The sequence below is a fragment of the Abramis brama genome (genome assembly GCF_963993115.1).
Source record: "Abramis brama genome assembly, chromosome: 7".
Classification (NCBI taxonomy): Eukaryota; Metazoa; Chordata; class Actinopteri; order Cypriniformes; family Leuciscidae; genus Abramis; species Abramis brama.
This window is the reverse complement of record NC_139969.1, coordinates 32,483,590-32,506,497: the sequence shown is the minus strand read 5'-3', so window position 1 is coordinate 32,506,497 and position 22,908 is coordinate 32,483,590. Positions and strand designations below refer to the sequence as shown.

Below are 22,908 nucleotides of genomic sequence, written 5' to 3'. Positions count from 1 at the left end.
GACTGTAAATTTTTCTCTTTTGACTGGCACAATCCATCTTTCCAAAGTCATAGAAATGCAATTGTATATTTCTCTTTTACCGCTGGAAAAATGGAAACACAAAAATAATATTTGGTATGATGTCCCATGTACCTCTATAGAAATATTTTATGTATAGTTTACTTCTATGTTCCAAACTTGGTAATGTGAAAAGGGTCCAATAATGGAAGAACTTTTTTAGACGGTAATGTATTTATATTCTGAGAGGCTAAGAGGTTTGTGTCATTACTTTATAACAAGGCTAATTGTGGGCAGTCTTGAGGGGAAACACATTACAAGTACGCAAGTTACTTTTTCAAACAAGTAATGCAAGTTACTTTTTCCATGTATTGACTGACACACACCCTGTCCCCATGTTGAGATACATCGGAAGTGATCTCCTGACGACGCGCAAGTTAAAGAAGAACCCAGACGCAGCTGGATAATTTCCCTAATGACTCAATCCACCAAGAGCAGCACAAATTACCGTCTTGTTTAAGACATGCTTTTTTGGGCATTACATAATGGCACAAATACCAGTAAATTGACTAGCACAAACCTTAGTAAATCACCTTGCATTATTATTAATTTTAATACTCTCCTATAAATTGGGCATCGCAAAGGGAAACTCCTACAAATGCATATGCAAAAAGGTCAGCCGGAAAAATAACCCTCTGCATGCCTTTTCAGTGCTAATTTTTCACTGCGTAAATCCTGACAGAAGTTCTTTAACACCAAAAAAAGGTTTTGCGCTGGCTCAAACTGTTAGTAAATCTGGCCCTTGGTGTGAAAGGACCTTTACATTTGATAAGAACTTTTGTTATACAACAAACAAACCAGCAAGCCCTGCACAGGTGAAAAAAATGCACTGCATCCTCGATTTTCAATTTTACTTCACAAGTGATGTGTGCGTTCGCCTGTTTGGGAAGTCGCAGTGACATTCCAGTTTAAGTTTCAAGGGAGTAAAGCCTGTTTATACCATTAAGAAATGAAATTCTGTCAAATCAATTTTGTTTTAAAGAAATGTTCATTTAAAAGCAGCGCTCATTCATCAGTGTATTATGTTACCATTAGAGATGCGCGCATCAATCGTCGCCGAGTCCGCTGTTGAAGGTGACGATCATCCATTTATAATCACGCGTAACAACACAAGAATAATTGTAATTTGACCATCGGGTGCAGAAAATTATTGGGGTGGGTAGATGATTTGTTTTTGGCTGCGGATTTGGGTGACGTTGGAGCTCATCCGTTTACTCTAAAGCAGTCAGACTCTGCCAGGCGTTAACAGCTCGGGGTGAAAACAGATAACGTGGTTTATCAAGTTAGTGGTATTACTTGCTGCATATTTTATTTGTGCGTGACATGAGCGCACACAGCGCGTGTCTTCTGCAGGTCGTGCTTAAGCCCAGATGTAGGCTTTTAAAATAGTTGGAGCATTTTTAATTACTCGCACTCGTGTCTCACCTCCCTCTGCCATTGTATGCTACCGTGACAAATGACCCCAGAAAAGCGTCAGTACATTATAATCGGTTATGGTCTATTACTGAACCGATACCGAATCGTCCTCGTCTACATCGCGATGCATCGTAGAAATGATTTCGACACCCCTAATTCTCGTGAGATTTGGTGGGGCGCCACCTCTCAAACCTGCATTGCTGGTTTTGCCAGCGGTGTCCCCCCCTGCTTTGCTATCGGGATGATTCGCCCTACTACGAGTTGGTTTACCATCGAAATGACTTCGAAGCTGTTATATTAAGGTACAAATCTTGCATAGTGTGCCTTTAACTAAGTAACGCAATTAGTTACTTTTTTGAAGGAGTAACGCCATATTGTAAAGCATTACTTTTAAAAGGAACTTCCCCCAACATTGGTTGTTTCCACCGACAGGGTGCTGGTGCTTGGTCTGAAGCTGCTCCACACCCCGACAGCCTGCTGGTCTTGAACCAAAAACCCCTAGGGCCCTATCATACTTCCGGTGCAATGCAGCGCCAGGTGCGACACAAGTGTTTTTTGCTAGTTTCAGCCTGACACAGTTATCATTTTCCCGTCCTGCACCACGTTGTTTAAGTAGCAAATGCATTTGCGACCATTTGTGCGCCCATGAGACCATTGTGAGACCATGCAACCATTTGTGCGCTGGTCTGAAAACGAGGTGTGTTCAGGCGCATTGTTGGCGCGTTGCTATTTTGAGGCAACTGAAATAGACTGCGCCATTGACCAACTGAAACCTGGTCTAAAGTCCAGGAATATTTTTTTTGTTATTTAAAGAGCGTGTTAGTAATGTGTGCCTATAGGCGGGTCCACAACGCGCGTACACTTTATCCCGTAGAATAGATGGTCTGCTTGCACTTTAACCTTGCGCATGAGCAGATCCGTTTCCTCGTTAGAGGAGATGAGACTCTGATTGGTTTATTGCACGTTACGCCCAAAACACACCCATTACTCATTAAGAGAATAGAGACAACCCTTTTAGACTATGCGCCGGACGCGACGACTATTTTTCCCGTCGTTAAAAAGTGGATTCAGACTTGAGGATTTGTGCACTTGTGCCGTGCGCTTTAGACCATGCGCTTAGATCCTTAAAATAGTGCCCCTAATGTTTAGAAGTAGAGTGTCGATATAATGTCAGTTTAAATTAAAAATTAAAAATACAGGTCAGTGTGGTAAAAATAACATAAAACTTAAATGCACAAACAAACAAACAGACAAAAAAAAAAAAAAAATGTTGGGATCCCTTTCTTATGTTCAGTATGTTTCGTTATTGTACTATTAACAAATATAACGTGTGGACTTATTTAACTTACCATTGTATAAAAAGCAGGTCATAATGGTGTTGAGACACTGAATTAATTACTTGGATGTTTAAAAAATGTTTGCGATGAATGTGTATTTGTAAATCAACGTTCATTTTCACAAGTCAGAGGAAATGTTGGCCGTTTCTAAGTGCTTTCCACCGGCCAAGTTCCGACTTCATAGCACTATTTTGTTGGAAACTAGGTTACCCAGTGTTCTTTTTGTTTTCTTTGGTCCAGAAACCTTTATGCAACAGCAGTGTGCACTAGTAGAGGCTGCTTCTGAAGGGAAGGGCTGATCACTGTGCACATCAAATATTTATTCTTACACTGCATTTCAGGGCAATCTACAGTATGTGCTATAAAAGGCTGCTTTTACACCGCCAGCTCAGTGTTAAAATGTGTGTGAGGTGACTGATGGTTGGGCCGCTTCTGCTGGGAACATGCTTGAGTTCTGCCAAAACACTTTCTCTGTGGGGTGTCTGGATTTCTCTCTCCTGGATCAGTTGTCACTTTCAAATCTACTCTGGTGTCAGTCTTTACAGTGGCACATTCAGAATGATTTATATTGCAGTGAAATTTTTAAATGTTCAGAAAATGTACAACACTTTACTAGCATAATAAGGTTCAGGTAAATTCCGGAAGTTTTGATTATCCTGAAGAGCCATTCATCAAACAATTGTAACTAACAGAGATATTATTTTTTATTTGAAGATATTATTTTTTACAATGAAACAAGTTTTTTTTTCCTTTTTTTTTGCTTGCTAATTAAAAACATAATTTTACAATGTATTAAAGTTTGTTCATGGGTCGCAATTCTCCATGGACATTCAAATATGTCGCAAAGACTTTTTTGATTTAATCTGATGCTGATTACATATAGCCTAGATGTCTGGGACCGCTGAATATTGTTATCTCTATATTAGACAACGCGAAAAAAAAAGAAAAAAAAGAAGCATTCTGGCGTGAAGAAAAAAGCGTTTTAGACAATGATCCTTTCGTAAAGGTCTCCTGTCGATGTTTTTTTTTTTCTTTTTTTTTTTCTTTTTTTCGCAGAATCCAAGAATGCGGGCACGCACTTCCAGAAAGACAGACGTTGTCTACAGCGGTTTTTTAAATATTGGTTTATAGTCGCAATAAAGTAAAGTTATTCACTCTGCAGAGTTGAATTAGTGAGATGCTGGATGAACGCGCTCTCGCTGATGCTCCTTCGGGTTCACTTGGAAACGTGCGCGCATCTCTCTCTCTCTCTCTCTCTCTCTCTCTCTCTCTCTCTCTCTCTCTCTCTCTCTCTCTCTCTCTCTCTCTCTCTCGCGAACTTCATCGGCATGGCCAACATGGAGAGCAAATACAAACACGTGGATGGCTGTTATTTTTCTCTCGTTCCTTGAGGAGTAGCGGTGAGCTCCGCATTTATGAACGGATTCAGCGTGATTCTCGTTAAAGAATGAGATGCTGAGAGGCGCGAGGTCTCTGTCCGATATGAGAGAATGGACTGCATTTGTATTGTTACTACCAAGGTAAGCGCACAGATTAACGATGATTTACTGGACCATCTGAGTGATTGCATTTACTGCATTATAGTTGTTGTTTTTTTTCTTCTGTGTACATGCAGTACTTTACTAATTACATAGTTATGGCAGTATTATGCTGCTTGCAGCTTTAATTTTTATTGTTGTTATTATTGTCTACTAAATAATAATTATTATAATAAGATTTATTTTTTGTTTCTTTGGACAATATATTTGTTTAACCAACAATATAACCAAATATTCGAGATTGGGGGACCAAATGTCAATCTGCCATTTGAAAAACCTTATTGATTGAGCACTCTTCAGTGTCCCTGTCATTGCCTTGTATTTAACCCAGGGCTTGCCCTGATCAGTTTGCTGCCCTATAGGCAAGATTTTACATGATGCCCCTTGCATTGCAGTCAATTCCACTGATCATTATTGTGTTCATATACTCACACCAGATCTGCATGATTCTGAATAGACAATTAAACAAAATAACATGTAATTTACTAGAGGTTATTACAAAAATGTTGATTGCTGCAGTCTATTTAAAAATATTGAATTGTTTTGTTTTGTTTTGAATTAATGAATCAATGACTAACTCATAAAGATTTCACTTGTTTTATTATTAGATGGATCAGTGTTTTTGAATGAATCTCTTAAATGATTCAGTGCTCTCGCAATGCATTTTTTAACAGTCACTTGTTGCCAAAGATCGCAATCTTTTAACGATTAACCGTACAGCTCTGTTAGCTAGCTATTTCAAATCATGTAGTTACTAGCATCGTCTAACTATTATGCAATTAGATAAACTGTTCATTCATTACATTTCATTACCTTTGTCTTTATTCATTCACATTGTCAAAAAATCTGGCTATAATGCTAATTTAGTCATGTGAAATTGGCCATCTGTCAAGTCTGCGAGTTGCATTTTTTGTAATATTTCAAATTAAAAGTATTAAAATAGTATTCTATACTAGAAATACTATAAATAGTATTTTTTTTTAAATAAAAAAACACGGCCCGGCCCTGATTTAACCGATTCTCAGCAGCACCTGTTTGGTTATCTGGCTTTGCTCAGCATCTTGAAGCTTTTGTTTTTAGGTCATCTACTCAAGTTTAAGACAATGTGCTGTTTTTGTTAAACTCATTCCATCCAGATATTATGATTTATATCATCCCCATATTTTGGGCCTCAGTGCTCTCCTTTCCGCCAAGCAGAGCTACTGAGCCCATATGATCCAGAAGCAGCCTGCCCATGAGCATGAGACTTACCATCAGAGACATCACATGTCTTCTTTCCTAGTACCCCCATGTACCAACAATATCAAAAGCTTAAGGGACGTGCTGTCCAAAATGGCTGATTATATTACCACTGGTGTGATGTCATGAAACTTCTGCACTTTCTTCCCCCTGTAGTGCACTGGGCTGTTGTTCAGTTCCTTCATTACAGCACTTTATGCCATTATATCTGTTCATAGATGACTGAACACGCAATGCTGAATTGCTCTTTTTTTGCTGATTTGTTTGAAGAAAGAAAGATGGCAGCAGGAAGTCTTGACAATATCTGGTGTTTTGTATGCAAGTCTTTCCCATCCTGCTTTAAAGCCGTTTATCTCAAGGGTCTTCTGTCATTGATCTTGACCTTCATGAGGCTGACGTCCTGTCTTTGATCTCTAGTACTGTCTCTCTTAACTGTGGGCTGAAATACCTATTGCTTGGGTCATATTGGACTATTTATCAACAATACATGAATAGCAAGCATATTGAATATTGTGTTAATTTGTGGAACTTTTTGTAGTAATAAAACGGTTTTCATATGATTTGAGCCAGTATATTATTATATTTGAAAATTCTGCATTGTGTGTCTCTTGGTTTGGGAAACTGGACCGTATGAGGCCGTCATTGTGACTGGGCCAGAACAGCGTCTGATGTGTAGTACTTACAGTATTTTCTGTTATATTATCATCCATGGTGTGAGAAGAATACATTTTCATTGTTTTTTCATTATCAATGCGTGGTCACATTAGCAAAATGTTGTATGAATGAAGCACAGCTGTCTCGAGCTGGACCTTTGATGACTATGTAAATAAAGTTGTATTGCACTGCAGTGCAAGCTGAATTTTGGCTCAGCATGGAGTAACGTTTTGCACTGAACTGTACACACAAATCGCTGAATGTTTACTTCATTTCTGGACTGTTTACTGTGATAAATATTTATTTTCAGCTACTGCATACACTTAAAATTTATCATTCCTAAATATAGACTCCACCAATGACATTTCTAAGTAAACTGATGAATAACCTATGAGCTTCTGTTGTCAGAAATGTTGCAGATGAGGCTATTTCTGCTCGAGGCACAAGAGAGCGGCGTTTGTGTCCCTGTGTGGGAATTCTCTCTTTCTGTCTCTTCTCCTCGTTCAGACTGCGAGGCTTCACAGAAGACGGGCTCCAGTTGTGTGGAGTCATGCATGTTTTCTGCATGCATGACTGCTCATTCTCATGTCTCCTCTGGTTGGTGCCAGCCTCAGGGCATGTCAGACTTGCAGTTAAAAGCACATAGATTTCCATGTGGGCTTTGCATCGACTTCACCCAGTACCAGGAGGCAAAGTCAGAAAACTTTTAATACATCTTTGGCTTTCTCACTGTCCTCAGAAAATACTTTTATTTACACCTTATACATTTATCAGAATTTAGTATCATGTGATTCGGAGGTTTTTCCTCCATAAACTTTCCTCTTAAACATTTTCTTTGCAAGTTACTGATGCTGTACCTTCCACATGATATTTGCTTGTCAACATTATGCACTCTGAAACGTTTTAATCAGGGTCAGAGTTTACAGTGCAGCTTTTATAGTCTACAGGCATATTAAGCTTAGCAGTGGAAAAGAGCTCTGTAATAAAAAAAAACTAGCCATAAACTGCCCTGAAGAATTAAACAGACACAAGTAATTCAGCTCAGTTATGTGTGTGTGTGTGCGTGTCTGTGTGTGTGCACCGCCTAAATATGGTGTAGTACGGCTGGTTGGGAGTCGTAGCGTAGCCTGCATCAAATGTCATGCTACACATTATCTCAATCCACGCAAATGAATGACTCATTTGTTCAGAAATGGACCATTCTCCTCTGGGCATTACAGTCTGCGCTAATCACTTCTTTTAAATATTCATCATCTTTGTCTGTCTTGAGAGGTCTCTCAGCATTAATAGATTTAGATAAAAGTAGGAGGCACCATTGTCATCTAAACGTGAATTGCTATACTCTTTTACCACATGGCTGATGTCTCTCAGGTCCCTGTTACTCTTGCCATTTTTTTGCATGGTGGTGAAGATTCCAAGCTTTCTCATTCTCCTTGTGCTTTTATGCTGAATTATGCATTTAGTGGCTCTGAGATATCAAGCTGGAACACAGTATTTCTTCATCTAAAAATACTCTGCTGTTTTTGGGTCCAAGAAGCTACTGGTCAGCACTGATGGAGTAAAGGACCGTTCACACCAAGGACGATAAATATAACAATAATGTTAAAGATATAGTTATACAAATTCTGGGGGAAAAATCGCGTTCTGCAGGGCACTGCGATACGACCGAAAGGGCACCTTCACTTTCACGATTAAAGGGGCCGTTCAAAAAGTTTAGGAGATTTTTAATGATAAGTTTAGATAAGTTTAAGATTTTTAATGTTTTTAAAAGAAGTCTCTTATGCTCACCAAGGCTGCATTTATTTGATATATAAAAAAAAAAGATATAACAGATACTTTTGCACTAAAAGGAAGCATTAAATCGATCAAAAGTTACAGTAAAGAAATTTATAATGTTACAAAAGATTCAATTTCAAATAAATGAAATAGAACTTTCTATTCATCAAAGAATCCTGAATTTTTCTTTTTACAATATAGCACATGAATATGTTACGGTGGGAACTGAATTTAACGTAGCATAGTTTGAAATCAAGGGTTCAAAGTTGTCGATCGCATTCAATTCACACAGACTGCGTCGCGCATATCGTAACACGTTCATGCAGGCTACAAATGCACACTTCAGAATATCTGACAGATGGATTCGACTAAGACTGCAAGGTTTGTGAAATTTAAATGTTTATTAGATATTCAAATAATTGTTTAAATCATAAAAACGCATATTTGCTGAATGCTGACTGTAAATACGATAAATGAGAAAGTATTATAGTGTTTGCGTTTCTGTTGCTAATAATATAAAAGCTATACTTTTTCATATACAATTTACTTTCTTTAACAGTTTTATTGAGTAACCATAACTAATGAAGTTGGAGAATGTGAGCGCTGTGTGCTCAGGCGCTGCCGTTCTCAGAGCACATGAGTGTATGAATGATGCATGAATGTTCTCAGTGCCATCAAAATAAGTCTTCGGCCAAACAGAAAACCGTATCAACTACCAGTATCTGTTTATGCTCACTTAAGACATAACCGACAGTGTTGACGAGGACACACGCCAACATAGTTTTTATGTGTGACCGTTCAAGTTTATAAAGAAATGGAAAAAGCACTCAATTCGCATGGTGTTTGAGAGTTGGTTTTCTGTGCGCACACTTCTCAGACTAAACGCGAGTACCAAATTGAATTATTTTTCACGTCTCTTGTGCTTGAATGTTTAAATTGACAATAATTGTGCAAATGATAAACTTTTGTGATGCCACAGTACTGGTATCTTTGACGCTATCCCCGGGCCATTGGTCAGTCCTGACGATAATGCCTTTCATAAGTATTTATTTTTAAAATGTTGATCTCTATCCATTGTCTCCTAAGATCTCTTTTTACTCTTAATATTTTTTTTTATACAAGATTTTGCTCCAAGGTTTTGTCTTCATCTATAAAAAGAATACAGTAGTGCATACAGTAATTCTACAAATGCTGTGTCCAACTAAATAAAAAGTGAATCATAGTCACAGTCATATGTTCAGAGTCTTTAAGACCCTATGAAATCAAATTTTACGCGTACCCACCAGATTTCGTCATGAGTCATTTTGTACCCACCACTTTTAACTTCCGTCCATATTAATTTGACTTTTGTTTAATTTTTTTTTTTTTTTACCGTTTTCAGTGGTTATGAGGAGCAATATGAGAGAGAAATTTGGTAATCGTCTGACCCAACAAAAAAACATTATAATATTCATTTTATTTTATTTTTCGTGTTGGCATTTATGAGGGAAAAAACAATGTGTCAGTTCTCGGGTACGGACGTGAGCGCCTTGAAAGCGGCACTAAAAGACTGCTTTAAAACTTTCACAGAGACCTCAAACAGAACAGCTGCCTTTCTTTAAATTGAATTTCGTTTTGTATTAATTATATCTTAATTTTAATCAGTGTTTCATGAACCAATTGCCTGGATTTGATAAGTAAATATAGCAGAATCACAACATGGAGGCGCCGGCGAGTGAACTGGAGTTCGTCTCATAAACGAACCGAAACTCAGCGTATAATGCACATTCACAGCGTATTTAGACACATTTAGACGCATTCATAATCATTACTTTTACCGGTTCTTTGTGGCAAGCTTTATGCGTGCGGTCGTGCGCTTTGAGTGCGGCTATACGTAAACGCTCATTATCCTGTAGGCTATAAGTAATTAAATTAATATAAAGGGGCGATTTGTCCACGAATGACTTAAATAAACAACTAGCCTACTAGTCGACTAGAAAAAAAAACTTTTAGTCGGAAGCAGCCCTTATTCCACATATTTTCGATTTCGAACCAGGCAACAGGACATCTGGGTTGAGCCTGCGGAATGAACGAGCGGAGCGGAATATTCAGAAATGCGCTCTCCACTCACGAGCTCTGATCGGAACAAACCTGAACCTCACTGTCTGCTGAACTTGCGCAGAAACATCAAAATATAACCAGCTTTTTAAAATGGTTTTTAAAACTAAACACTATTTTAGCACAAATTATGAGCTTATTGGCGATTTTTTTTTTTATAATTATTGACAAAATTCGAATAGGCTATAGTAAAAGTTTTGGGTGGGCCTGTTAAAAAGTGCCTGAGCTACAGGACATCGTCTTTCAAAACATAACCTGCGCGAAAGAGAGAAAAAAAAATGAATGCGTCATTGTACCCAGCACTTCTGAAAATGCACTTCCGAATGCGTCTCTGTCCCCAGCACATTTCAGACCAAACTGACGCCCATGCTCATGATTATGTATTTGCAGCTGTTTCTATAGAAAAATGCTGTGTCACTCGCACGAGTGCGCCCAAATATTTTTTCACGTTCGCACGCCGAAATATTTACTCGCATGTGCGAGTGAAATGGGCGCACTGTAGAGCCCTGTATAAATAATTATCATTATAAAAAATAGTGTCTATCTTTTAACTACATATTGAACAGCCCATTCAGTAATGACAATGCTTAGGTTTCATGAGCCTCATTTGCAGAATATCTGCTTAATTTAAAAAAATGTCATGACTGAAATGAATAACTTATTTAATCTTTGAAACTCCACGGAAATATAGAAATCTACCCTTTGTATGTTTTTTTTTAACCCTTTTTGTACGTTTTTGCATGGTGAACTAATATAAATTACATGTGAAACTCAATACCTACAAAGTAAAGATTATCTACCTACCTTATTCAGTTTCAGTGAGAACAGTGTTGTTGATTACCTTTTTTTGCTAACGCATTGAAGTTTGGTGTCAGTTTAGTTGTGGCAATTCTCAGGACAGATCTCAGGTGTTCATCAGTTAACTGGGATCTGTGGCACGCTTTGTTGATGTTCATCACGCTGAATGTCAGCACTCACACGTACTGTTGGTAGAGCCAAACAACACCAGCATCTTCTGTGCCAACTGTCGGATGTTTGGAAACTAGGTTTCGTTTAGTGAAGCATAAAACTTCGAACCTCTCCTTTAAGACGGAGTCACACTGAAGATCTATCAGTTCCAATTGCAACTCCTGCGGCGCTGTTTCAGAGTCCAATAACAGAGGACACCAGCTAAAGTGACTTCTCAATTTTTTCAAAATTAGAGAATCGATGGCAAAATTCTCTGTGCAGGTCGTCCAGAGATTTGCTGTATATCTTTGCATGTTGAGGGGCCTCTTTCAGCGTCGCTGGTGTGGAGAAATGAGCGAATGTGTTGTTTGAAATTTGTCTTGAGAATAAAGTCAATTTGGCTTTGAAGGCTTTCAAATTTGTATACATGTCATGCACAAATTGATATTTCCCTCATAGCTTCTCGTTCAGCACATTCATGTGTGCCAATATGTCCACAGTGTACGCAAAATCACAAAGCCACTCTGTCGCTCAGGTCAGGAAAATCGTCAGCCTTGTCCATTAACTCCAAAAATAAGCTTATCTCGCCTTTGAGCTCCCACACTTGCTGACATGCTTTCCCCAAACTTAACTAATGGACGTTTGAGTGTGGTGATCAGCATCAGTTTCTTCAAGGAATTTAATGACAATGGTTAAGGCCCAATCCCAATTCTATTTTATACCCCTTCGCCTACCCCTTACCCTTGCTCCTCGAAACAGAGTGGCAAGGCGTAGGGGTGAAAATATTCCCCTAAGAAATGGGACACCACTACTACACTGTTACACGTTATTATACGTTGTCGCTAGCGCCTACGTCACAGGAGATGCGCCAATGTTTATCACAAACATTTGTCTTCTGAAGTTTGCAAACATTTGAAGAACATGACCGCAAATATGAACACAAGATTTAATGTAACATAAAGCAAATGATTATTTGGTGTTAAAATACTTATTAATGCCAAAAATTCGTACATTTATGGGTCTCCTTTTTCACTTGGGCAGCCATGTTGCCTCTGTAGCAGGTATATGCAGGGACATTTCTCATACCCCTTCGTTTGAAGTGTGGTCCCGAAAAGACTATCTGGCCCTTCCTCCTACCCCTACCCCTCCAATCAAAAGCGAATCGAGACAACCCTACCCCTTCACGTGAACGCGCAGCAAAACAGAGGGGTAGAGGAAAGTGAAGGGGTAAGGGGTAGAATTGGGATTGGGCCTAAGTCCCCTTGCGTGTATGAAGTTAACGAGCAGGGCTCCAGACTTCGACCAATTGGTCACATTTTGCGACCATTTTTCCTGCCGGTGCGACCAAATATTTATTTAGGTTGCGCTGGCGCGACCACAACGTTGCCGAGCAGTGAATGCAAACAAAATGAAAGCGGAACGAAAATGCGCTACTCATTTATGCTTCACGGACCGTTTATTAATTCGGACCAATAATAGATAGCGCAGCGCCCCGAACTTGCCAGTCGCCGGCCGATCTCGATCATGCGACACTGTTACTAGGAGATCCAGACTCTGGAGATCCAGTGAAGAAATCCATTGAATTCGCCTCAGAATTAATAACATCATCGCTGAGATCCAGTGAGAAACATTCCGATTCGGCGTAGAGTTCTCTGTTATAATCCATAGATATCAGATCAAACAGCGCTGATGTGGAAACCAGGAGAAACACTTATAGAAGGCTTTCAGTCCACAAATCAGCAACATTCACCATGGATTTAATGTAGTAACTCTAACCATAACTGTGGTATTGTCAAACGCTTACAAGTACTACACATCTTTTTCCAGCACTTCAAAACTATAATATCATATATTTGTTATTTTTAATGTGATGATCAACTCATTTTTGTTCATCCTTTAAAGATTGTCCTAAAAAAAAAAAAAATAAGATGTAGGAAAACTCTTAAACACTTATTTAAATATATATATATATATATATATATATATATATATATATATATATTTTTTTTTTAATTAAATAAAAATTAAATTACCATTGTAAACAGTAGGATTCTTATGGGCTATTTTCACTCGTTTTGCTTTTTAATTAATATTAAGACATTATGAATGATAATAATTAAAGTTAATTTCATCTACACCCTAAATTAAGCTTAGTGCTTTGTCAGCCCCAGTGCAGATATTTTTTGTAGAACTCAGTGGCTCTGGTGCTACTGCCCTCAAATGTTAGTCAGGAGCCCTGTGAACTTAAAATAAAACTGCACATTGTAATATCTGTACGTTAAATCTATTTATTATTAAAGGATTTGTCAGTATTACAGTTATTTTGGGGGAAATTTGAATAATTGCATTGCAAACTGATTTAAGGTGTGCCCCTAAATTTTCTGCTTGCGCTCCTAAAATTTTCAGTCAGGGGCTTCAGCGCTCCTAGTAAAAAAAGTTAGTCTGGAGCCCTGACGAGCTTTACGACTACCTTCACTACATGATCAAGCTGCAATAAACTTGCATAGGACTTCCTGGTGGATTATGCAGTGTAGGTAAATTTACATCCAACTCAGGGTTTTCCTCTTTTACCTTATCCTGGATTCTTTTCAGCAGCCTGACATTTATTCCTGTTAAATTTGGCGATCCTTCTGTGGTGACATTCACAAGTTTACACCATGGTAACTTCAGTCTCTCAATGACACCAGACAACCTGTCATACAAGTCCACTCCTCGTGTTGTCCTCTTTATGAGCTCCATGGCTAAAAACTCCTCAGTGATCTCAAAATTATCATTAATCCCTCTGATAAAAATTAAGAGCTGCACAGTTTATTTGATGTCGTTACTTTCGTCCAGTGCTAACGAGTAGAACTTAAAGGAGTGGTATAATGCCCTTTTCACAAGTAAAATAAGTCTTTGATGTCCCCAGAGTGTGTATGTGAAGTTTTAGCTCAAAATACCCCACAGATATGTTTATATAGCATGTTAAAATTATCACTTTTTGAGGGTGAGCAAAAACACAACGTTTTGTGTCTGTCTCTTTAAATGCAAATGAGCTGCTGTTCCCGGCACAGAGGGCGGAGCTTCAACAGCTTGTGTTCTTTTACCTCACATAGACATTCACTGAACTGATTTAAAAAACTTTAGGCTTCTATGTTCAAACCAGAGTCAGACAATGATGGAGAGACTCGAGAAGAAATGACAACATTTCTGGCTAATGGTTAGTTGTTAAATTTATGTAGCTTATGTGTAGTTATCTTCTAGTCATTGATTAGCAAATTCTGTCTTGATCATCCATAAATCGTGTTCCGGGGGCGGGGTTTATGTAAATTCTAGGTTTAGTGATGTCACTAACCCGGGAGGAAGCTTGTGTAGTCCATACCAGCCGTTTGTTGTAGTCCTTAAGAAGCAATTTCTTTTAAAAGCAAATATCTCCCTTTGCTTTGAACTTTGAGCATTGTAACTTTGCAGATGTTGTTTATGCTCAAACAGCAACATTACACACTGACTAAAGTTAGAAAATGAAATCATAACCAACCACCCCTTTAAATGACTCAGCTTTTTTTGTTTAAGTCGCAGGCCGAATCTTCGCCAATTAGTTGTAAATGGAGAGTCACTGTTCTGCGTGATAAACTCATTTGTTCAAATGTATTTTTGCTTTCTGGACACAAGAGACTTGCAGTCTCTACCATGCATACTTTCAAAAATCCCCTTCGGAGAAAGGCTGCTGGCCTTTGCTAATTTGAATTAGCAGCAAATAACTTGATAACTTGATACTTCAAATATGCTTGACTGAATAATAGTGGTAAAATATTTAGCTGAACCTGTAAATTGGCTGCTAACCTCTGAGCAGTGTCCTTTCTTGCGCTTACTGGTTGCTAGCGTAGTTAGCGTGCCTGGTGGAAAAGTGCCGGCTGATATTGCATTCTGTGAAAACCACAAAGGTTTTTTGGCAAATAAGACTGCCTTTGATTGGACTTCGGTGAAAAAATATTTAGCTGTCCACTCTTCATTAAAAACTCTGCACTCACTGTCCACTTTTATTTTCTGTGGTCCTCTCGTTGTTAAAGGAAACTGTAAGATTTGCATGTTTTTCAAAACATTTTGTCAGTGATTCTAAATCAAGACAAGGATACTAAATTATTTTTAGCGATGTAATGTAAAATTACAAATAGGGCTTTCACGATAACTGCAATATTGTAGTACTGTGATACTGACAAGCCAACCGCAGAGGAATGCAAGCAACCGCATAAGGCTATGCCCTTCTTGTTTTTCACTTCAAGCATGTGTATTGAATGTTAAATAAATTAATAATGATAACAATTCCACCAAGTGTCTTTTTTACTTAAGACTGTGTGCCATTGTTATTTGTACAGAAGCTCTGTAGGTTTGCACTAAACAAGCCTAAACAGACAGTGAGTGAGAGAGAGAGATCGACTGAGTGTGAGCGATTACCTGCGTCTGTCCTTCTTCAGGTCAAACCATATATTTGTGGAAAAAAAATGAGTTTGCCGCAAAAACAAACATTTGTGCTGGTTTAGTGTTTCAGAGTTTGAACATTAGTTTTTTGATTGTGTGATGTCACTTCTCCACCTCATTCAAATCGCTCGAAACCGGTGCCATTCGTTTTGTGCTCTGTTTGTGCCATTAAACAAACACCGTAACTATTTTCCTTCCCCAGATACAACAAATATAATTCGGGAGCTGTGATGTCACTCTCCATCCCATTTAGTCTAAATCACACAAAACCGGTATCCTTCATTATGAACAAAATGAACTGGAGAGGGGGAAGCTTTCCTTTGCTTTGTTTGCCAGAGAAGTGGTGTGTGTATCATGGGAGTTTGAATGGGATGGAGGACTCCTCTCATGAGACCTGTTCAGTGCAGATGCTGGCACCTCCACAGAGACTACTTAAATGTCTTTACTGCTCTCAGATCTGCTCACAAACAGATTCATTGTGAGAACAGTCATGGGATTTGTTGCCCCACGTGCCCCACGGTCTAGGGATCATAGCGGTTCTTTGTGTGTATATGCTTTACCAGTTTAAAGTTAGAAAGAATTAATTGCTTATTCACTCTAAACCATCCTCAAAATGAAAAAAGCAGGGTTGGCAAAGAGAAATTCTTGTGATTTAAAAAATCATTTGTGGCATAAGACTCTTTTTGACCATCGCCCGGACGGTTGTAGCTGTGAAATCATTTTGTTCTGGGCCAGTTGGCATATCTACGCTTCTTTTTCCACTGTGGTGATACAAATTCAGGATTAGAACGTGCATTACCTCAGTGACACACGAGCTGGCGAGTTGCACTTTGGAGGATGATCTCGTCATCCGGGCTGGGACCGGTTTGTAATTGAACCGTTACTGAACCATGCTCAGATGGGAATGCAACTGGAACTGTTCATCATCATGCTTGGAAAAGCGTTCTTAAGTCGGGTCTCTACATTGTGCCCATTTCAGTTGCATTTGACTGAAAATTACTGCGTGTGACTGAAAAAATATTTAGACTAAACTCCAGTTGTGCAGTGCAGATGCATTTTGGGAGTTGTTGATTAATTCAAGCTGTGATCAGCTAGTTTTCATGCCTTCAGTCAACAGAGCAAGAGTAAAAAAGTTATGAGTGATGTACAACACTTCAGAGTTGGTAATTATTTTTGTGAAACAGGTTTCATGGGGTAAAAACGTCACCAAAATAAAAAGAAAATGCGACCACAATTGCAAAAATGCCCCTGAATGGGTTCTTGTCTTTAATATGTATAAAATAGTTAAGCAACATCACACAAGCAATACTTCTAATTCTGCTTGTAACCGTCATGCTCCAAAGAAACACACAGTCCACTTTTTCTGAACTTGTTTGATTGCTTTGAGGTTATAATTTAAATTCTTCACATATAAAACGTTTACACCCGTTCAAATCTGCCAAAATTTTCTGCTTAAGCACAGCATGCTTGACACCATCAAATTACAGGGAAACAAGACATAGAAATCTTCTACCCTAAGATACAGTGAGAGTGTTCTCAGTATGAATGATCTGCTGGATTACATTTCTAAACTGCTGGTTAGTTTGGTCACTGGACACTTTAGGTAAGGCTTTTGTATTCATTTGCTTCCCTCTCCTGGTTTTATATGGCATTACATACTGAAAAGCCCAAATCGATGTATAAAATTAATTGACGTGAAGAAAGGCTTGTCCAGCGTCTTCTGAAGGTGGTTGTACATAATGTACTTGCATGTTTCTAACAGCAATCAAAGGAGAGCAGATCAACTACTTTTTCCTCTTAGTTAGAATCTCTTGTGTCAACTGATAAAACATGCTCACATTTGTGAAATAGAGATAATAGTAGAGTGTATGCAAGCACAAACTCGTAGCATTAGATCCGTGAGCTATAGATCTAGTCCACAGGGTGGAGCTGTGCGCATTTATTTCAGGCTTCCCAAAGAGGTTTGCAATTATGACAAATCCTTGATTAGGCTGGTGATATTACTCACTTTTACTCAAAAAAGAACTTGATCAAAAATAAATGGCTTTGAATACAAGTTTACTTATCAAGCCTGTTGTGTCTCATTGTTGGGCTAGTGGTGAGAATTGTGCTAAATTATGTTTCTCAGGAAGTACTTGCATGCTTATTAGAAGGAAATTATTTTATGTAATTGTTTGTAATGATGAAGCAGACCCCCCGGGAACAGTCTGAACAATCTTGACCACAGTAACAGCCCGAATGTTCTTTTAAGAAAAATAACTGTACTTGCCACAATACCCAGCTTTACTCTGATTCATAGCTAAAATTATGAGTAGCGTTTAGCCACCCCAGCTACCCGAATAAATGTAGAATTTGGTCAGTTCAAAATACAAGCTCTTGTTCCAGGGGTTTAGATGTTGCTTTTTCAATCAATACAGGTGGTACTTTTTTTAAAAAAATATACTAAAAGAAATTGATAAATTGTAAAGTGCCACAGATGAAAAAATTTAAATTTTCAAACTTTCTCAGATCAGGTTGATAGACTCTGCTATCTGCTTATTAGCAGTTGTGGAGCTCTACACTGATAAAAATGATTTTGTGGTGAAGTAAATACTACAGAAAAAACAATGTAATTTACATGAAAAAGTTAGTTCAGGCAAGAATTAAAAATAAAAAAGTAAATTCTATATTAGCACTCAATTCAAGCATGTAGAAATGAAAGCGTAAATATCAACGTTATAAAATTACTCAATTTTCTGATACTGGTGTTCCCATCATGCACTGGGCCTTGAATAATTAATGAGGTTGATTTTACAGTTTTTTACAGCTGTATTTACACTGTTTTATCATTTAGTCTATCATTATCTTTTGTTGTTAGGATTAGTAACTTTAGATTTGGATTTCATTTTCTACTCAGAATGACACATTCAAACACAAAAACGATCCATCAAATGTTACCGTCATTGTGTATTGTCTACCAAGTATGGTCTCTGCGTTCACGTAATGGGTAACTTCTGAACTGTAGATATGGTGTCTCACACAGATGTTTCTAAGTAAAGCATATACTTTAAAAGTGTGGTTTAATTTAATGAGTGAAATGTATTGCAGAGGAAACTTCAACTAAATAGATATTACTCAACCGTTTACTAGCCAAGTTAAAATTACTTATTTTCTTTGTTACTTTCACTTAACTTAGTTAAGTAGAGTTTTCTTAATTCCATATGTGAAATTTACTTAAAAAATATGTGTGAAATGTACTTAAAAAATATTTTTAAGTTTATAAAGTATTTATAAGTTTATAAAAAACTTGCCAAATAAAAATTAAGTAAATTTTATTTCTTGTTTTTTGTAGCTGTCAGTACTAAATTAAGCTGCGATTTGGAATATGCCATTACACTGAAAAAAATTATTTGTTGAATTTAATCAATTTTTTTATCGTAAGTGGTTGCACACAATTGATTGTAGCTACATTTAAACAAATGCATTAAGTTGAACTAAAATTGATTAAGTTCAACTTAATGCATTTGTTTAAATGTAGCTAAAATCAATTGTGTGCAACCACTTACGATAATTTTTTTTATTAAATTCAACGAATAATTTTTTTTCAGTGTAATAATGGGGGGGAAATGACACAACTCTCCAAGAGAACATAAGTGAACGGCAGGATCTGAGTCACACTTGGACAGTGAGGAACACCGACAACCAAAATAACGTAAATTAGGAGTAATTTACACTTTTGGTACTATTGGCTTGGAGCCCTTTGACATTTGCACAACATGTAAATGCGCATGAGAGAAGAAACTGAAATATCTTAGGGAAACCAATAAGATGGCACAACAAATTGTGCTGTTGTTTATTACAATATTATTTTGCTTTGAATTTAGACTAGGATATCTGCGCTGACAGATCATAGCACATGTATGCGCACGTTGCTTACGAACATGATCTCATTAGCTGTAAGGATTGGATTAGTGTGTATTGCAGTATTTTGCTACATCCCTCTTAGCTTGACTGCTGATTTAAAATGTTCCTAAAGCAAAGTCAAAGCCTGATCTTTGTCATTGCAGACCCTCCCCCATGTTACTGCCCCTTTTTGGCCAATGACCCGAGCGGTTTGTCCTGTCTGACCGTTCCACGGACATCATAATCAAACCTTATACAATGGGAAAAATAGACTAGAGTAAAGCTTAAGAGGTTCTCTGAGTGACCCTGTCATGGACCACTTTCTCCATCGTATGGATTCCTTCAAGAAATGGCACCATTCTCAGAAGGTCACAGCCAGACTGTCCAGTCAGCTGCCAATGACATTCTGTCGTCTTATTGGCCAGTCTCCGAGCTTCCCCTCCCCCTGCCCCTTTTCTCTCCTCTGTGTAAACGTGCAGGAAGTCTCTCCATTATTGCTGCTCCTCCGCCATGTGAGGCTGTGCTCCCCGAGGATGTTCATTTGCTGTTCCTCTATCTCACTGGTAACTGCTTTAGCTTTTTTCCTTCCCCTCAATGTATCGGGTGACGTAGAGCACCCACGCTGTGGATGAGACAGAGAGAGACTCAACCCAACTCCTGTCTGACGGAGCCCATGTGACAAACCCCACGCTCTACAACAGCTTTACCCTCCCCTCCCTCCCCTCCCTCCCCTCACATCTCTCCTCCTCTTCCCCTCATTCTCTTCACAACTCACTGCGTTGTGTTCACTGTGGTGTTCTCCACCTCTCTGTTGGGAAAGAGGTGCTTGTCTGGTGTCTTGTGTGATGGAGAAGATTTAACCAGAAAACCTGAAAGCTGTACTTCACGCATGCACGCACTCTCTCGCACACGGCATGGCTCCAGCGAGGCCTTTGTGTAAACATCTACTCTGTGACTGACAGCCGTGAGGTCGCTGGTCAAAAAAGGAGAAGGACGGACCGTGGAAGACCGGTAAGAAGGTGCAGGGACAGATTCTTCATTGCAAGCAAGTGAAGCAGAAGAAGAAAGGCACTGAGAGACAGCGGGAAACAGTGGTGACGGAGAGGGGGGCGTGTGGAAAACTCGCTGGATGAAGGAAGCAGACTGGCTGTCCCTTCCCTGGCGTGATGGAGTGAGACGAGGAATGAGGGTGGATGGTGAGAGCGGGCAGCAGCAGCAGCAGTGGAGGGGCAGGAGGAGGAGGCGGTGCGGGGGGAGGTGGTGGAGCAGGAGGTGGCCGGAGAGGCAGGAGCAAGTGTCGCTTGCGGAGGCGAGTTTCTGGCTCTTCGCTGGCCGAGCGGCTCAGCTGCCATAGCAGCGAAAAAATGTCGCCCAGCATCAAGAAGTTGGACTGTTTCTCGCCCATGCTGTGCCATTGCAAAGTGGCCTGTACGAATAGCACCATCTCGCTCATGTTTGGATGCAAGGTGGGTGGCGGAGCTCTCTGCTCTGTTTCTCAGGTTTGCTTCATGGTAGAGATAGAGGACAGACTGTGAGAATCTGTCCAGCATGTGCATCCAGGTGTAGCCAAGTGTTGCTGCCAAAATTTTATTCTATACAGCAGCCAGAAAAATTGAAGAAGAGAAAGTCTGATCTCTAAGGCACATACAGTCAACTTAGTGAGATAAGTGTTGTCTTAAAGATCCAGCATACACCAAAGTAGAGATATTCCCATGGAGAGCTGACACAAAACATGTCCATCGACTTTATATGAAATTTATATGAATGTATAAGGGAAAGTACAAACATTAGGTTCTTTCTTTTAGATTTTGTTTTGGTTATTTATTTTTGGCATTTGCCTTTATTTATAGGATAGTTGCGTATAAAAATAAAAGTTGGAGAAGTGGGATCAGGGCATGACCGAAGTCGGACCTGGGTCCTTGTTAGCCGACAGCTCTTATACGTTACGTACATTTATACATACTCACCAGTGTATATTAACATGAGTTATAAAACCTGAATGCATATAAATAAATAAATAAATAAATAAAACAATCAAATTTTGCTTAAAATAGTTTTAGATAGAATGTACCATGTCACACGACATATCAACTTTCAGAATGTGTTTTATGTTAACTAGCAGCATGTTTAGAAGTATCAGTGCATAAGTCAGGGGTGCATTTCCTCTATCCACAGCTTTCTCTTTTAATCAGCCATTGGCTTATCTCTGCTCTGACTATAGTTAACACTCTGCTCTCCAGTAATAACTCTCTCTACACTGATGAAGATTGCACACATTTCATTGTGTTAGCTCAGGGTAAAGCCTGCTTGTGCCTAATGAGTGTCACAGTAATGCGTTAGCTCTGGCATTACCAGAGCACAAGAAGCTTCTGATCAAACTCTTACAGAATCTCATGTATGAAACATCTAGATTTTTATACTGAATTATTCAGTACAGCGTGATCATGAAATTGTAGGTAACATATAGTTTTGCAAAAGTGACTGATTGTTTGTGGTGAATTGATTTTGATTAGTGTCACATGTTCTCATTATTTTTTAACTCTCAAGCCTATGACGACACATTAATTCAAATGATGAAGTCGTCAGTCACTCAATAAACCGTCAGAAGTCATTGGGATAGACAGTGTTTAACTAGTGCCCTTTGGCCTCTGGCATGATTACTGCCTGTATGGTGCCACATGGCGTCTTATGCCACCTCGAACCATGGCATTAACTTTTCAAATCCTTGATGCACAGCCCATAGGATTACATTCCATCTGCTCTGCTCGTGATTGACATTCAATTGGAATTCGTTGTCAGTTGTTAAAAAATGGTGAATTCTTGAGGGGCAAACCTCAAAATACTACAAGATTGTTGTGAACTTTTATTACAAGAACTTCACCATAGTTAAATTGACCAGGCCAAAATTGTTTCAATCTCAACCATTCCTGAAATTTCTAAATTGTGAAAACAGTGCTGAACCATACATATGACAGGACTTCAGACTGACATTTGAGAGCAGTAGCACGGTGCCACTAAGTTCTCCACCAGCTCCTGATTTGGTCAGGGTCGGGGGACTTTTAATCATAAAGTTAATTTAATAATACAATTTATATTGTTTTGCATCAATAAGTGCAGTAACTAATATGTTTATTTCTTTGAAATGCACATTTGACAGTAACACACTGAGCTTGAGTTGAGATACAGATCAAATTTACTTTTATTAACATTGTACAACAGTAAAATGTAAAAATCTAAATTTGATTTTATTTATTTAAAAGGTTGTACGAACCCATAAATGAATAATGTAAAAACATTTGACTATTTCTGCCACAATACCATGGTTACAGTTAGCGTTACTACATCAAATCCATGGTGAATGTTGGTGATTTTGTGGACTAGAAAGCCTTCTTTAACTTGTTCATTCATGGCACAATGTTTCTCCTGGTTTCCAAATCAGTGCTGTTTGATCTGATATGACTTATAACAGAGAATTCTGCGCTGATGCTTCTTACTAGATCTCACAG

The 22,908-nt window shown here is 38.6% G+C and overlaps 1 protein-coding gene across 26 annotated transcripts in view; it reads left to right on the top strand.

The window, feature by feature from the left end:
* Positions 1-22,908, top strand: part of dlg1b (discs large MAGUK scaffold protein 1b) — a 116,207-nt gene that overhangs the window by 17,115 nt on the left and 76,184 nt on the right. For 2 of the 26 annotated variants that reach the window (XM_084120191.1, XM_084120196.1), the window contains exon 1: positions 20,476-20,868. The exons of 23 other annotated variants lie outside the window; for them this stretch is intronic. In XM_084120191.1, the coding sequence (XP_083976317.1) occupies positions 20,596-20,868 (273 nt within the window). In that variant the 5' untranslated portion in view covers positions 20,476-20,595. Of the gene's footprint in view, positions 1-20,472; positions 20,869-22,908 lie in introns of those variants that run through there. One more of the 26 variants, XM_084120200.1, reaches the window with a different exon arrangement.